The 16939-nt window shown below is 35.8% G+C and overlaps 2 protein-coding genes across 10 annotated transcripts; one reads left to right on the top strand and one right to left on the bottom strand.

Annotated features, from left to right (window-relative positions):
* Positions 1-206: 206 nt before the first annotated feature.
* LOC111279147 (flowering time control protein FCA-like) lies at positions 207-11218 on the top strand. Of its 8 annotated transcripts, none has more exons than XR_016334853.1 (19): positions 300-949; positions 1294-1388; positions 1602-1680; positions 5667-5749; positions 5854-5905; positions 6507-6574; positions 6833-6899; positions 7098-7177; positions 7266-7336; positions 7577-7639; positions 7767-7929; positions 8411-8485; positions 8562-9143; positions 9525-9719; positions 9823-10011; positions 10095-10160; positions 10430-10492; positions 10570-10825; positions 10912-11218. XR_016334853.1 is itself a non-coding variant. In XM_089756712.1 (19 exons), exons 1-18 carry the CDS (start codon positions 601-603, stop codon positions 10612-10614), a joined length of 2385 nt encoding a protein of 794 aa, XP_089612838.1. In that variant the 5' UTR covers positions 300-600; the 3' UTR covers position 10615; positions 10912-11218. The 8 variants fall into 8 exon arrangements, 4 of the variants coding, with proteins under 4 accessions (XP_089612838.1, XP_022721774.2, XP_089612839.1 ...); XR_016334854.1 differs by having other exon boundaries at positions 10095-10133; XM_089756712.1 differs by having other exon boundaries at positions 10570-10615.
* A 2897-nt stretch (positions 11219-14115) lies between these two features.
* LOC111280154 (WRKY transcription factor 71-like) lies at positions 14116-15920 on the bottom strand. Of its 2 annotated transcripts, XM_022867339.2 has the most exons (3): positions 15294-15910; positions 14989-15132; positions 14116-14793 (listed from the first exon to the last, which is right to left on the bottom strand). In XM_022867339.2, the coding sequence occupies exons 1-3, from the start codon at positions 15761-15763 to the stop codon at positions 14379-14381; spliced, it is 1029 nt and encodes a 342-aa protein (XP_022723074.2). In that variant the 5' UTR covers positions 15764-15910; the 3' UTR covers positions 14116-14378. The 2 variants fall into 2 exon arrangements, with proteins under 2 accessions (XP_022723074.2, XP_022723076.2); XM_022867341.2 differs by lacking the exon at positions 14989-15132 and having other exon boundaries at positions 14245-14793; positions 15294-15920.
* Positions 15921-16939: the final 1019 nt, after the last annotated feature.

Here is a 16939-nt window from a genome sequence, read left to right on the forward strand (position 1 = left end):
AATTATATAATATAATTAATATCGACACGAAAATATAAAAAATATATATTTTTATTTTATTAAGCTAATATATAATCATTGTTAAACTTTTAAATTATATTATCTTCATATTTTTTTATATCATATTTATATCTTATTACGGTATTATTGTCTCATTTAGTTTCATCGTCAACTAGGTCTGATAGGGAGCCCCAAAAGCTCAAAAGAGTCCGAAATTGAAGTACAAAGTAAAGCCTAACCCATTGAGCCCGGTACCTGCCTGCCCCCTTCAAAACTACAACCGAAATTTCGTGCACTTTGCCTTGGGTTCTGTCATTTTCTTTGTTTTTTCTTCTTTTTCTCTCCCAGCAACTGCACTTGCCTTCCCTCCCTTATTTCTCTTTCTCTAATTTTATTTTTTTTTTAATTTTAAAATTCACATTTAGGGTTTCAACTTTCAACTAACACTCAGCAAAGCTGGATAGGCATAGAGGCGACCGCTTTAGCAACAGCAACAACAACAACGATAACAGTTACCCGGAATCTTACAGTTCTTACTACAATGACAACAATCACAACCGTCCCTCTCGAGGCCCCTCGCGTTTCTCCGACGCGCCTCCTATGAACCACTACAACAACAACAATAGTAATTTCAACGACAAGTTTGATAACCATGATTCCTACCACCACCGTCGACGTAGCCCTACCAGTGGCAGTGGAGGAGGAGGAGGGAATCGTCCGTTCTATAGTCCTATTAGTCTGCATCATAACAGCGGTGGCGGAGGCGGAGGGTTTCGGCCAATTGGAGGTGGTGGCGGCGGCGGCAGCAGAGGAGGTGAAGGGGGAGGGTTTCGGTCTATGGGTGGTGGTTTTGAGGGTAATTATCGACCACATCCGCCACAGCAAACTCATACGGGACAGAAACGCTCTTTTCCATTCTCTGGCCGTGGAGGAGGTTCTCCCAATAGTGGTCAGTTTTATTGCTTACAAATTTTTTTTTTTGTTTAAAGTTATTTAATATATTTTTCAATTGTAATTTTTCACTTATCTACTGCTTTCACTAATTAAATAATTCGTAAATTTGAAGAATTTTAGGGGATTTCCTTAGCATTTGCTTCTCTTTGGTGAATTTTCATTGTTTACTTCAATTTTTTTGTTCCTTGGCTGCTTGGATGGTTTCAGCTGCAGATTATTTTGTCTTGAATTGGCCGTAACTTTGCTTTTAATATTCGAATTTTATCTTCCTTTACAAACTTTTGACCATTACTTACATATCTTATAGACTGATTATCCTTTATTTTTTTCTTTGTCCAGATAGATTTGGTGGTGGTGGCGGTGGCACTGGAGGTGGGGGCAATTTTGCCAAACTTTTTGTGGGATCTGTACCATGGACAGCTACGGAAGAGGATGTAAGTCAGTTCATTATTGCATCATACTTTTGAAACTATCATACTCTTGTTTTTACTCTTCTTTTTGCTACCAGAGATGTAATTTAATTCACTTATCTTCATCTGATGGTTGTCGATTCCATATATTGAATAAATAGCATTTTAAGACTTAACATCATGTAATCTTTTGTCTATTTGTTCTTAAACAATGATCATTTATTCCTCTTTTGGCAGATTCGATACTTATTTGAAGAACATGGAAATGTGATAGAGGTTGCTTTAATCAAAGATAAAAAAACCGGACAACCACAAGGTATGTGTGAATATTGTTTCATTGTTAGATGTTTATTATACCTATCTTCTTTCAGGTCTGCTGAGACCTGATAGGAGCAAACTTAAGCTATCTTCGCCTCGGTTTGTTTTTGATACAATTTTTGCGCTTGTTGGTTTGGTTGCTGCCTCCTTTTTTTTTTTAAATGTTGCTCCTGTAAAACAAGGAGAGAAATGTAGATTTGCTAAAAACTGGTTTATGTATAGAAAAGTAGGGAACTTGTACCACGGATAGATCTATTCTTGAAATGATGGATTCAGTTGTGGGGGCATTAGCCAATAAAAATTTTCATGGGAGTGTCTATTGGCATTATTGTATCTTTTATATATATATATATATATATCAGGATGTGCTACTGTTGTACTACATAAAAACAAGAAATCCTATGATTTGTTGCTGTTGAATGGTGCATGTCATATTGTTATTTGGAGGATTTCTGTGGTTGATTGTTATCTTGGAGAATCTGGTAATTCTTATTTCTGGATGGAGTTGGAATGTCTGTGGACCAGTTTTATGTTGATGAGATGGATTTAAAGTTGGATGTTTATCAGATATGGATTGTAATTAGGTTCTATGTGTTGAAGGTTCTTTGGTTCTATGCCTCATAGTATTTGAAGCGTTGCGAGCATCATACTTTTGTGGGATTGATATATATATGCATGGCAATCGGTTGGTGTCTCTTTGTGTATTTGGTAGTTGGTTTAATTACTTTTTGTATAATAGGTTGGATGTACTGTCTATATTGGTGGCAGGCTCATGTTTTTGTATCAAGTTATATACTTATAATATTGCAAATTCTTTGGGATTTTTTTTTTCTACAAAAAATTAGTTTGTGATGCTGCTGTATTTTGTGACTACAACCTGGTGTAGCAGTTTATAGCATTGGTTGTTTTATAAGCAAATTTGTGGTTATACTCCAGGCTGGCTTTATAGCCTCACTTCTTTTTTTTTTTTTTTAATTCCCATAAATGTATGTGATTTTAATAATTGGTTGAATTGTTTTAATGCATTGATGTTTATTTTATTCTATCTATTATGTCTTGTTGGAAATGTAGAGGCCTATCCCTCACAGAAGTTGGATGCTTGGTGTTTATTAGTTATATTTCTTAGTGTTGATTGCCTCTGTAGTTCTTGCCTCATGTGCTAGAGAGTGTGAATGCTGATGGATTTTAATCTTTATGATGAGCTTATTCATCTTTTTTTTTTTTCATGGTTTGGATGCTGTTTTGATATGTGGAAGTTTTAATGTACAAGGAGCAATGAATTTCCTTGAGTTTAATATTGAGGGCTTTTGACTGTTTCCTGGAAATCGTTGCTTCAGTTGAACAATGGATGCTACAGGATGGTTTTATAATTCTTTGCTTGATGAATTGAGTCTGTAATGACTTGTGTGATGTGTTGGTGCTTTTTACCTTTGTTAATGGTGTACTTCATGGATTGGTTGTGGCATGGGGGTGATGTCAGCTGTTAACTTTTACTTTCATGGCACTAATCTTATCCCTTATGAATTTGGTGGGTCTTTTGTGAGCATAGTTGTTTACATGACCAAGCTATGCTTATTTTACACGTTAGCAGACCAATCAATTAAGTGGTTGTATTGTCGTCAAGCATGGAGGTTCAGATTCTAGAAGTGTAAAGGATAGTTGGCTGAAATTGTGGTTCCCCCCTTACAGATGGCTTTGTAAAACATTTTCATTCCTGCTTGTCGCTAGTCACTGCAATATAGCATTGAGGATAACTTTTGACGGAAATGCGTCATAAGATTCTCCACTTTTATTTTATTTTATTTTATTTCATTTTCAGCTATGTTTCTTGGTCATTCTCTGTCCATTTATATTTTTGTACCTTGTCTTGATTTACTATTAATTGTTGTGGTTAGCCTAGACAGATGTGGTTGTACATTCTTGAGAGAGAACTACAGTCCATTCTCATGGGAATTATTCATAGATTTGGTCAGAGTTGGTCAGAGTTTCATTTTTGTTTTATGGGATATTGGTGAGGAGTTGATGTTTTCTCTGAGTCTATATATTCATAGATGCTTGGTGAAGTGAGTGCCTCAATAATTCTGTCTTTGTATGATTAGACGGAATTTTACATAATTGTAGTTTATATGTGCATTAACCTTACTAATTTATTTCAACTTCAAAGCAGCAATACAACAATGAAGTTTGGTAGAATTATTGAAAATGGCACTTGATTTCTAGTGCTTGTCACATGAGAATTTTATGCTTGATAAACCAATTTGATTATTGAGAAGTGTGTGGAGATGCTGGAATTCCAAATTCCTTTTGTTTGGTATGAATATTTCTACTGCAAGTATGCAACTGATGGTCTCTAGGTTAATTTGTTACTTCCATTCTAGAATGAGTTAATAGTGTTAATGAGATGGATGTCGTATTTGTGCAGTAAGCGTAGTGCTGTTCATGATCTCTTATCTGGTCACGTGCTTAGCCATCATATATTATTTACTTAACTAGATTGCTAGAAAAGATATGGTGAGTTTTTTTGAATAAAATGAAGCAGGAAGAAACTGATGAGTGAGAGGCTTAAAATACTTGTTCGTTGGTTCTAGGGTCACCGAAGCCTGGATGTCTGTTGTGCTTGGTGCTTGTGCGCTGCACATTTTTTATCTTATTTGGGGCTATGGGTCGTCTAGAGAGAAAGAATGTAGCTTGGCATATTGTCACGAGTTCTTAATGTCAGTGGCAAATAGTTGTTTTTATAGAGTTTTGACTTTCTCTGTGTGCTTGTGCCTGGTGCTAATGCCTCTGTGTTATTTATTTGGGTTTGATTGGGAGAGAGGTAGAGTTAAGATTTAAATATTCTTATGTGTTGCAAACATGTAATGTTAATGACTAGCAGTTCTTTTTGGAGTGTATGACTTGATTGTTGTCTGTCTGTTTGGCTCCCTCTTTGGGAAAAGGAAAAGAGAGGAAATATAAGATGATATCGGGGCACTTGCCTTGCTGGTTTGCTTTATTGTTCGATAAACTCCTTTCTGCATGTGCACCTAGGTTCTGTTTGTAAGCATAATAATGCTTATTTTCATGGCAAATTGATGCTGTTCAACTTCCTGCTTATTTGAAACCATTTCCTTCTGTTTTCGCTTCTCCTCTTTCTTTTTCGCCTCCCACTTTTCTGCCAGGGTATTTCTGTTCATTCTTTGGTTTTATCTGGGATTTAGTGCATGGATTTAAAATTTGATAACTGGCAAGATTGTGCTTGTGGGTCTTTGTGTTGAGAGTAGCAAACTGTTGGTTGATTAGTTGCATGGTTGAAAGCTTTTTTCTATGTAGATCTTTAGCATTTCTTGTCACAATAATAGGTTGTTAAAATGGTGCTATTTACTGCAGGAAGGAATTATGCCCCATTGTTCAGATTGGTGTCTATATCTATAAATATTGTTCACTTATAAAAAGAACAACTTTTCTAGCGTTGCAGTGTGCTTGATCTTTGCTTTCTTGTCTTTAATGAATTATATTTTATTGAATGCACATAGGGATTTACTACCATACTTATTCTAAAGAACTGTCAGTCAGATAATCCTTCTTTCCGTAATAATCTAGTTCTTCTATGTTCTGTTAAGGATTTATGTGTCAGGGATGTATCCTGTAAATTGAGAGATTTGTGCCATGTACTCTGCCTTGTCCCAGATACAAATGATTTAGTTGAAGATATTTTTCTTTTGAACATTCTGATATAGTGGTTGACATTCCTTTTCTTTTTTTTTTTTTTGGTTTTATTTGTGCTAGATGAAAATAGATCTGTTTATATTAAGACTCTTGTCTTCCAGTCATGAATTTTTTTATGTTAATATTGGATGTTTTGGGTTTTTTTTCCTTTCTAGTTACATTCATATGCATCTATAACAGTATGTTTCCATGACATTCATGTGCCTGCCTATCTGCACCATCTCTGGGGGTGCAAGTGATCTAACCAAAATCGGAATTAAAACTCTGGTTGTGCAGGATGTTGTTTTATAAAATATGCAACCTTAGAAGAAGCTGATAGGGCTATTAGAGCCTTACATAATCAACATACTCTGCCTGGGGTGGGTCTTTTGCCCTTCAATTTCTTGTTTATGTATATAAATGAAATGGTTTTACATTCTCTTATAACTGAAATTGTTTTACTTTCTCATTCACATATTAACAGGGAGTGGGTCCTATCCAAGTCAGATATGCTGATGGGGAACGGGAACGCCTTGGTACTTTTTACCTATTTGTGGGATTTTGAAGCTTGATCTGTAACTTACATGTGTGAATATGTGTCGATAGAAGATTTTTTATGGATGTTGGATGCAGTATGTTCTCTTTTAATGTTCGGCCTTAAGGATGTCATGCCCATGGCACTTACTTTTACTGATACTTGTAGTTTTTGCATGTAGGTGCTACATGCCCTTATTTACTGTATTTTCTGATGCCCTTTAATTTCAGAATGGAGGGGCTTGTATTCCGTTGTTGGTACAGAAATAGGCGTCAAGTAGCACTTTTTCAAAAGCCTAGACATGTGTTTGTGCACATTTCTCTCATGTATTGCAGTCCAAGCATATTTGTGTCTATTGTTGAATTCATGTCTCATAATTGAAACTCCAAATGATTGAAGAAAATGAACATTAAATAGGAAAGAATGCAATTAGTAACAGTATGGTTTCCTGTGTGAGCATTAGTAGGAGAATTATTTAAATGCTTAATTAAGTTGGCCCAGATTTGAAGAATAAAGCACTATTGTCCTTCATTATATATGCTTATGCTTCTTATATATATTGTCTATTTTCTTCATAACAGATTTTGTTTCCTTAATGACAGGTGCGGTTGAGTACAAATTGTTTGTTGGGTCGCTGAACAAACAAGCTACTGAATTGGATGTTCAGGAAGTATGTCATATAAATATTTTGTTTGGTTAATTATGTTGTCTTTTTCTGTGGCTTTTATTATTCTAGTGTGAAAGAAGATTCTTTTTTTCTAATTGACCTTTTGTGGTTTCACATCAATTGTCACATATTTACTAATTTTTCTATTTTTCTTGTTATGCAGAACTAATGTACATTGACATTATTTACTAATTTATTTTAGTTTAAACTTTTTGTAGATTATACATTCTGCCAAACTATTAATTGCTATTTCCTTGGCAGGTTTTTTCTCGATTTGGTCGAGTTGAAGATGTTTACCTCATGCTTGATGAGTTAAAGCAGAGCCGTGGTGTGTCCTTGAGTTCTATTTATATGACCATCTCAGATTTGATGAATGGTTTCTGTTTTTGTTTCTTTTGTTTCATTATATTATCAAAAAATGTATCTTTTACGTAATTTCTGTTCAGTTCTCAGATGTTTATGTAAAATTACTTTTATTACATTTTCTCTTTTCGTTCCTCTAAGTATTTATTCTTTTCATTTTAAGGATGCGGATTTGTTAAATATTCCGATAGAGAAATGGCATTAGCAGCTATAGATGCTCTCAATGGAATTTATACAATGAGAGTAAGTATTGTTATTTCTTTCTTAATGTTCTGTTTACTGATTATATTATCAAAGGGTACCTATTGATTATCTGTTATCTACCTCTTAGGGTTGTGATCAGCCATTAACTGTCCGTTTTGCTGATCCTAAGAGGCGTAGGCAAGGAGCTGGAGATTCAAGGTTTTCCTTAAGACATGTTATGCGTTTCTTTATGTGCAACCTTGAAAACTGGGATGTAAATGGGAAAGGGGCATGCCTTTGGTGGTTATAGGTGTTTCTTTTATAGGACATTATTTTACCTTCCATTGTGGATGAAAGTTGATTGTGTATCTGTTTGTTGATTCATCTGTTGGCCTCTTGCCTATGTTGCACGGTGATTGAATTAGCTGTGGGCTGTTTTTAACTTACTTTCCTTTCCAGGGGTGTTGCTCCTGCATTTGGAGGTCCAGGTTTTGGTTATCGTTTCCAAGCACCACGGCCTAGGTACCCTCAACCTTGTTAACATATTCTGGCAAAGTCTAGTGCTTGAAAGCTTAACTGTCTCCTTATTTCATTTGGCTGCTCTTTTTTTTTTTCTTCTGAACTTCTGCTTTCATGTTAACCACTGTAGACCAGTACGCAACTTTGGTGACGCAATGGGGGATCATGTTCCACATACTGCTTGGCATCCTATGAATCAACAGAATGTGGGACCAACTTCTGATCCTGGTGTTCGGAGTATGGGGAATCAGTTGCTTCCTACGTCTGGTGACCTAGCAATACCTTTAAATCCGGTAAGAATAATTGTTGTATGGCACATTGTTAATTTTTACAGTGAAACTGTGTTAATCAGCAATATTCGTCTTTGATGGTATGTGGTAACATATTTTGTGCATGGAATGTTGAAGTCATTGTTGTAGTTTAAACAGTATATCCATCGACCGTAAGAAACTATTTTGTAAGGTTGATTTTTAAATATTTATTTTTTGTGGTTAAGCCGGCAAATTTGTTTTTCGTTTCAATCAAAGCAAAGATTCTTTCATAAAAGTGTAAATAACCTAATTACATTAACTGTCATTCAGGTACTGTGTCAATTGGAGCCTGAAAGCTATAAATTGGTGGTCATACTTTTCTTAATTTTTATCCTGTTAGGTCTTTTATGCTAGGCCTTTTGTAAGGTCTTCAATTATCAATTTCATGTTGCATGGAAATTTTCGTATTTCTAATTTTATTTTACATGCAAACTCTTGCTTACTATGCTGGTGAAAACACTAGGGTGGTCCTTTTGGCGGCCCTTCGGATGGCTCTCTTCCTAGCCTTGCAGTTTCATCTTCATCTACTTCACTACAGGTTTGTGAAAATTGTATGTGTTTTTGATGCTTTCACAGTCTGTGTTCCAGATTGAATTAGGTTTGTTTTATTGCAGGGATTTAATCAACCTTCATCACAAGTTGCAATAATTGGTCAGCAAATTGCACCTTTACGGAAGCCTCTCCAATCACCTCAGCATCGACCTCCTTCCTTTCAACTACAGCCTCTAGCACCTGTGTCATACTCGCAGACACAGACTGCGCATGTTGGTCAACCTCAAGTTCCTCTTCCTGCTACTTATACACCTTTCAGTCAAGCTCTTCCCTCACAACATTTAGCTGGTTTGAGTGGCCAGTTGCCTGCTTCTCGGCCTCAGGTCCAGCAGAATGCTTCATCTGCTGCAGTGCTACAAAAGCCTTTGAGTGTCAACTTGACACCCAATTTACAGCCCAATTCTGTGTCCACTACTGCAAATCAGCAACAATTTCCTGTTACTCTCAAGCAGCAACTGCTTCAACCTCTTCAGCAATCCCATTCTCAGCTAGCTCAGATGCTGTCTCAGCAAACACAAACTCTGCAAGCCAGCTTTCAATCATCTCAGCAGGCATTTTCTCAGCTGCAGCAACAATTGCAGCTGATGCAACCTTCAAATCAAAATATGACATTGCCGCAGAATTCAGAGGCTTCTAAACAGCAGGTATGTGGGTCCATGATGGTCAGGTTCACAAAGGAGTTGTGATATTTTTTCCAAGGTAAATTGGGGCTTACCTAGTCATTTTTAGGGGAAAAAAGGATCCATTTCATAATTTCAGTTCAAAAAATTAATCAGAAAATTTTATTAGGCAATAAAAATTAAGGATTTCAAATGGCCTGCTTATCATTGGATCCTTACTCTCCTCCATGTGTATCTGACATCTTGATATCACCATACCTTTCACTATTGTTAGTACCTGAACTGCCATCTTTAAATGTTAAATTGTGCTAGTTGCTGAAACAATTTATTTTTGTAATGGCATCTGCTTGTGAAATTTGTGCTGTAATTATTATATGCTGAGGACTTTGCTTGGTGCACTCTCAGTGGGCTGGGATGATGCCACAGACTGTTGGCAGCACTCCTCCTCATATACCTGGTACAGATGTTCTTTCATCTGCATCCGCTCCTGCTGCACCTCTTATGATGCCGATAGTAGCTTCAGTAGAATGTCATTGGACAGAGCATACTTCTCCTGATGGATTCAAATACTATCATAACAGTCTAACGCATGAAAGCAAGGTGAGACATTTATTTGAGATTTGGTTGACTGTGTGTCAGGGAATTTTCCTTAATTAATTAATTCATAGTGTTTTGATGAATTTGTTTCTGTATCCATATGCAGTGGGACAAGCCTGAAGAATTAACTTTGTTTGAACAATGGCAACAACAACAACAAAAGCCACCTGTTCAACAGCCTCAAACTCAATCAGACCCTGCTCAGCTAGCTTCGCAACATGCGCAGGTCCCAACCCAGCTTCTAAAACAGATCCACCACCCTCCACAGTTACAGGAACCCTTTTTTCCTACATCGGTTAGTTTTTGACTTTATTAACTGGGTTTTATTGTGTTAAATATTTAGTTGTGCAATGCTAACTCTATTTTGTGGAAATCCAGTATCCAGCTTCTGGAGTTAGGAATCAACAAAATACACAGGTAAATTTTAATCAACAAAATATAAAGGTAAAATATTATCTTAACAGACCAGCCAAATAAAAAGAGAACCTCTAGACTCGTTCTACTCTCTATGATATTAGAAGCATCTCAAGCAATATCGTCTTAAGTAGTTGTCAAACTGTTTCATAATAACATTGCCGTTCTTTTTTTTAATTTTATTTTGCAACCCGTCTTTTATAGTTATTAGTTTTATAAGGCAATTTTGTTTTCACTTCCTTTTAGAAGTTTATTGTCTCATAAGATCTCATATTCTTTTGGATCTTCGGATTTTACAGGAACTTGGTTATGGACAATTACCAGTGGCACCATCACCCAATGATCCAGCACGCTCCCAACAGGTATCAGCAGTTGTAATTTCCATTATGCTGTCTCCTTTTCAACAACTCTATTCACTTCTTTGGTCTATTTGCTGCAGGGGCTTCAGACGGTGCAGGATTTAGCATGGAAAAATAAGCCATAAGGTTTTAATTTTGCTTGATTTTCAATTAGACTTTTTAGATTGGATGATTGGGCTCACCAGGCCTTTGCTTCTGCTTGTTTGTCTAGAATAGAAAGTAAAATTAGAGAAATGGAAATGTAATTTGGTAGACACAAGCTGAAATCATGAGCTTGTAATTGTATGTGTCCTAACCTGTCATCTAAATGAGACAACCTACTATCCAAATATTTAGGTAAGATCAGTCACAAGTTGATGCGTCATTTATCCTTTGATCATCTTATTCATGTTTGCCTTAATGGGAGAATACTTCATCTTCAGGAACTTAAAATCGGAAGCTGAGCCGAGTCTGCTAATTGGAACAAGTTTATTCTTGGTGAACGCAGGGCGACAGTCATGGCAAAGGCATGGATGCAGCAGCAACTGCTGTAGGCTTAAATGCCAGATCAGACGTGTAATAGTAGCTACAATGTGAATAGTTTTCTTAAAATTTAGGGTGGCTTTTGCTAACAGTTGGTACTGGCATTAGTATTAGGGCATTGAATGCCATCTGTGCTTATGTAACATGATATTAGTTGCTATGATAATAATCAGATAAGTAAAAATAGAGCTTTGTTTTTGCTCCAAAGTGACGTTCCTTAACGAGAATTGTTATGGATTGGATTCTTTAAGGATCTATGATAGAAACTCCCTGCTCTTGAGCTCCGTTCACGAAATCTTAAAATCAAAAGGTGACTTCTCGTACAAAATCATGACCGTAGAGGGCAACCATGTCATTGAATGAGAGCCCAACATTCTGGAACTTCGCAGCCAGTGATGGCACACTGGAATTTGGGCCTTGAATGTTGTTTGTTGCTGTTGTTTTGCTAGCACCAAAGCTAATCTTTTTCTGCCCATCTGGACTGCCCAACTAGGGCCCTCCGACTGCAAATCCCCAAATTTCATGTTCCAACAAAACTGTAAAAGGTCTATAGTGTAAGCATTATTTTATGCTTTGAACTGCTATTTCATATGGGAGGAATCATAGCAGTACTTGCTAGAACGAAAGAGTCTCTGACAACCGTTGCAAGAATATCAGCACAAGAAACAGTTTCAGGGCAAACAGATTCAATTGCATCGATCAATTTGACCCCGCAGAGAATTCGAGTGTTCTCACCAGTAGAACCCTCAGTATCGTCCAATAAAAATGAAGCATCACAAACCTGCAAACTCACATCCTACATTATGTTACAAGAAAATCTAAAAGAGACAAAAAAAAAATCCTAGTCTGAAAGAGTGACGTGCATTAACAAAGAAATTATGGAAATGAAGACGAAGCAGCGAAGCTGCCATTCTGGAGTCTTGGCACAGCATTTTCAACCAAAGAGAAGATGATGCATGGGTTCCGATTAGGGCAGCTACTTTTATACGAGTTAATCTGCAGTAGAATACTAATGTGATCAAGACAAGTTTCGTTCAAGGTGTTTGGCAAATGTGATGGAAAGCTGAAGCGTTACCAAACAGAAAGCCAATTACTTGGCCATCTTTCGACTTCTAGGTGATAGAACTGCAAGTGAAGATTGTCCTTTATACATATAAGATTGTTATTTGAGATAAAAGGAAGCAAAAGCAGTCTAAGCTACGCGGGTGGTTAAAGGAATAAGAAGCTGTCGAACCATGAAAGAGGTGAACTTTATATTTCGTCATGAGAAAGGCCATGTGCTGCTTGGAGCTTTTGAACTACAACAGGAGAAGAGGGCCATCTGCCATTGTTATTGTACTTTTGTTGAGAGAAAGAGATAGAGAGTGGTTTGTGCCATCTGGGTCATTAGCCCGAGCGGTTTCAAAAAAAGATTGATCCAAGACAAAAAACGCTTTGGCCTAATTCATGTGCTGAAACCGAAACCGGAAAAGCTAACAAGAATTTATTGATCATGTCCAGGAAGCAGCAGTGGAATAGGTCCAAAGTAAAGTAGTACACGAAACTGCCCATGGCCATCAAGTGCCTTTCTATGGTGCTGATGATAGATCCCACAGAATCCTTAGTGCTCAAAATTCAAAAACCCAACTTTATTCTTCTTAATTATTAGTATTTCTTTCAAAATTGCATCTCAAGATTTGTTTTTGAACCTCTCTACATATACCCACCTCAGTAAATTAGATGGTATCGTCGTATTAATGAAATGAATTAAGTGTTATCATTCCATTAATGAGTAAATCTTTTAAAAAATATTAATTTTTATACATTTGTTTTAAAGGTTGATATTTACTATGAGATAATATCAACTTATTTATTGACAATACATAAAATTTATATATTGATAGTGTATCAAATATAAATTTATTAATTATTCAGTAAATATATATATTCTACATATAAAAATGATATTTCCATGGTTATTTCTGGCTTGGATATTACATAATTAGATCAAGAATCCCATATATAATTGTAGGAAAATGTCCCCCTTGTGGATTAGTGTCATGTATTTATCAAAGCAAAGTTTCCGAATGCTTGAAAAGTATATATAATTAACAATAGAAATGAAAATGCTGTCTAAATTTCAAGCCACCTTTTGTATGCAAAAATCTTCCAACGGGATCCCACCTCGAAGGACTTAGATGAAAAGAGATACTGATAAGACAATTGAGAAAAGTTTATAATTCTTTCAAGCACCTAATTATCTTTATTCTTACATGTTAGTCAACATATATAAATCTTGTTCCTGAGATGGTTCTCCCATACTAATGCTTGAGATATGGATCTTAACCTCTATAACATTGATCCAACAATAGAAAAAATTGTGATTTTTTTTCGCGTTATATGCACAACAAATTAAATATTATATTGTGCTATATATAGTAGATTCGAAAGATTAATTTCCTTTTGTTTAAAGTTCAATATTCAATTACAAGAACACATGCATATGCTGGTCTATGCATAATATGAAATAGTCTTTCAATCATACCGTGTATGGCGATATATAAGTAGCTGAGACAGTGCAACATGGGGAAGACTAGTAGAAACAGATCCTCGATAGGCCAAAATCTCTCACCATCCTCCTAATATATAGAACAACAAGCCACTTGCACCTTCAACTCCATATCTGTTAATTGGCGTAAAAAGGAAGAAAAAGGCATGAGCTGAAAAGAAAAAGGCTTGTGGGAATGGTTAAAAGTTGTTGTTGTACCTATGCACCTCCATGCATGTACTCCAAGATATAAACTCATTTTTTTCATTGTCCTCTCTCCAATCTTTAGGGTTACCTTCTCTACCTTCGTAGGGTAGATTTCCCAAATCAATTATTCTAGAATGCTCCTTTTCCCATAAAGTTCAAGAATTTCGCCCCATACAAAAAGTTTCTAGTAATAACTAGTCTTCATAACGACTTTTCCCATGAAGAAAACCCTAACCCTAAAGACTCCTTTCTAGCTACGCTATCTCTCTTGACAATATGCATATGGGTGCATGCACACAATGAAAAAGAATGATAAGAAGCAAGAAGAAGAAGAAGAAGAAAATGGCTAGAGTAAAGCAAAATGGAAGAATAAAAAAACCCAGTGTCTCCATAATTGAATACTCTTTAAATACAAAGAATAACCACAAGAAACACCAAGTACAAAACGAGTAGTACTCCTCCACAAGACTAAAAAGGCTATAGTGATTTTACACAGATAATAATAACCTGAATTAAAAGGTATATATAAAATGGTGAAATGGGTTCTTTATCTAAAGATAACCCCTCCTCCCTTCTTTTCAGTTTAGTTAGTAAACTACATATATGCCAGCAACATATAATTAAAACCCATTTCTACTCTTCCTTTGCCTCTTTCCTCATCTGGGTTGGAACAATATCCTGAAGAAGTCCATGGTCTCTTGGTGATGAATTAGGACTAAAACATCTCTTTTCAAGGAAAGCAGGAAACGTGGAATTGAACCTAGAGCTAGTAGTGGTATTAATATGCAGAGAAGGAGATGAGTTATATATATAGGGTTGTACTTGTTGCTGGTGATGTAAATGAGGTTGAGGAACAACAAAAGATGGAGCAGAAGCAGCACCAAAACTAGAGGAAACTGAGGCAATTCCTATGCTTCCTCTAGGCGTTATCGGACACGGATGCATATGCTGCCCTTCATAAGTGGTAACGACGATCATTGGATCATCGGATGATCTCTCAACTCTCTTCTTCACCCCACATCCAGCACTAGTGCAACGATAATAGCTCCTGTTGCAAGCATATTAAGAAGTACACACACTTCAATTAAGAAAGTTATAAAAATACTACTATAATCAACATTAAAAGTAGTCTTTTTATGATTTGAATCCTTGGGATGCAAGGAACAGATTCAATAATGATTTAATTAAAATAAAAGAAACATTAGTGGACCAGATGAGAGGGCATTTAGATTAGATTGTTAACCTGGGATAAGGGCTGTTTTTCACAGCTTTCTGCCCATACTTTCTCCATCTGTAGCCATCATCTAAGTGATCGATTTCACTCTTAGTCATGAACGCAAATCTCGGCTCTCTTTGCCTTTTTTGGTTCTTCTTTTTGGGTTTCAACCTAAACCCATAAAAGCAAGCACAAAACTTTACTTAAAAAACCAGCAAGACAAGTAAAAGTTTATCCCACAACAGAACTGAGAAACCCCATTTAAAACCATATATAAACCGTGTACTGAATCAAAGAAATAGCTTAAAAAAATATGACTCAAGAAAGCTTACTGTTTCTTTGTCTTGTATTGATCCTGATCCTGATCCTGTTCTTCATCATCCCCCGCTTTGGTTTGCTCATCATTTTCAGCTCCATTCGACGAGGAAGAGATCGAAGAAGAGTTTGGTGTAGCCGGGTTGTTTAAAACCTCTGAAGATTCCGGTATGGTGGAAGCCGGTGATGGAAGACCTTGAAGCTGCTTAGCGTACAGTGCTAGTTGTTGTTCATGTAATATTTCTTGGTGAAGTTCAGACGATATTGATGGAAGTGGTGGTGGTGGTGAAAGAACCGGAGGCTGAAAGGAATCGAATAAAGAAGGAGCAACAAAATCTTGATGCATAGAAAGCACGTCCATAAAACCTAAAGGCCCCAGCTTATCTCCACCACTACCTTCATATGCCCCTGCTGCCATGTCAAAGATGCTTCCTCCAAAACTACTTGCTGCTAGCTGATTCTCATCGGAAAACCTCAAATTTGCCATGGAATTCTCTTTCTTCTTCTCCACAGTTTTCACATACTCTTCACCATTTTTTAAGAAGAAAGCAAACCCAAAGGCTTTATCCTTGCATTTCACCAAACAAAGAATATAGAAAGAGAGTGAGAGAATGGGAGTGTTTGGGTCTTGAAGTGTGAACGGACTTGGGTTGGGAATTTGGAGAACAGCTTGGATTTTTGGAGCAGTGACCGCCATTTGCCGGTTAACTATGAGTAGGTGCTTGGCGATCAAGGGTGGCCCGGGCCGTTGTTGGACGCATTTATAGCTTATGGACGGCCCTTTCCTTTGGGTCCACTTTTGCGTACGCGGATTGTTGACCTGTTTAACCGGTTGTGTGTGGACGGGGCCGTCTTTTGAGTTCTTTTCGCGGTTAACCTTTTTAACTTTTAAATAAATAAAAAAACTTCTTTTTTAAAATTAAATTAATTATATAAGAAAAAACTATTTCTCTTTTATTGAAATGACTTTTATGCCCTTCTAGTTACTTCCTATTTGCTTATATATCACATTTATTTTTATGCAAATAAATAAGGTTTTTCATAATTTAAATACAATTTTTTTTCTTTTTCTTTATATTTTAAAGACGATTATGTCCCTTTTTTAATTGTCACTTGATTAATTTGACCTTTGAACAAAGATTTTACCATTTTTTTATTTGGAGAAAAAAAGAATTTGATGTTATTTTTAAAAAAATTGTACACCAGTCATTAAATCAACATGTTTGAAAATTTTTTATCTAATAATAAATATAATTAAAGCTCTAAAATCCACAATTAAATATTTTTTGTTGGATTGAATATGTATTCACCATTTTTGTGCAAATACATTTTTCTCTATTTTCCTTATATGGTTATTTTCATCCATTTTATCACATATAATAATTGTATTACAATTAAACAATTAAAATTTAAAGTTACGTAAGATCTATAATATTATTTGAAATTTATAGTTATTTGCGATGATAGATCCTTACACATTTTTTATTGTATTTATGCAATTATAAAATTATAATAAAATTCTATAAATAAAATAAAATACTCTCAAAATACAATTTCTCAATACGAACAAATTGATTTGATTTTTTTCTTAAAATCTTATGAAAAATTTTTGTACGCTCATTAGAAGATCAGTTCATATAAAAATATGAAATATATTTGTTTA

This window comes from Durio zibethinus, chromosome 27 (assembly GCF_047325235.1).
Source record: "Durio zibethinus cultivar Kanyao isolate XHJ-2024 chromosome 27, ASM4732523v1, whole genome shotgun sequence".
NCBI lineage: Eukaryota > Viridiplantae > Streptophyta > Magnoliopsida > Malvales > Malvaceae > Durio > Durio zibethinus.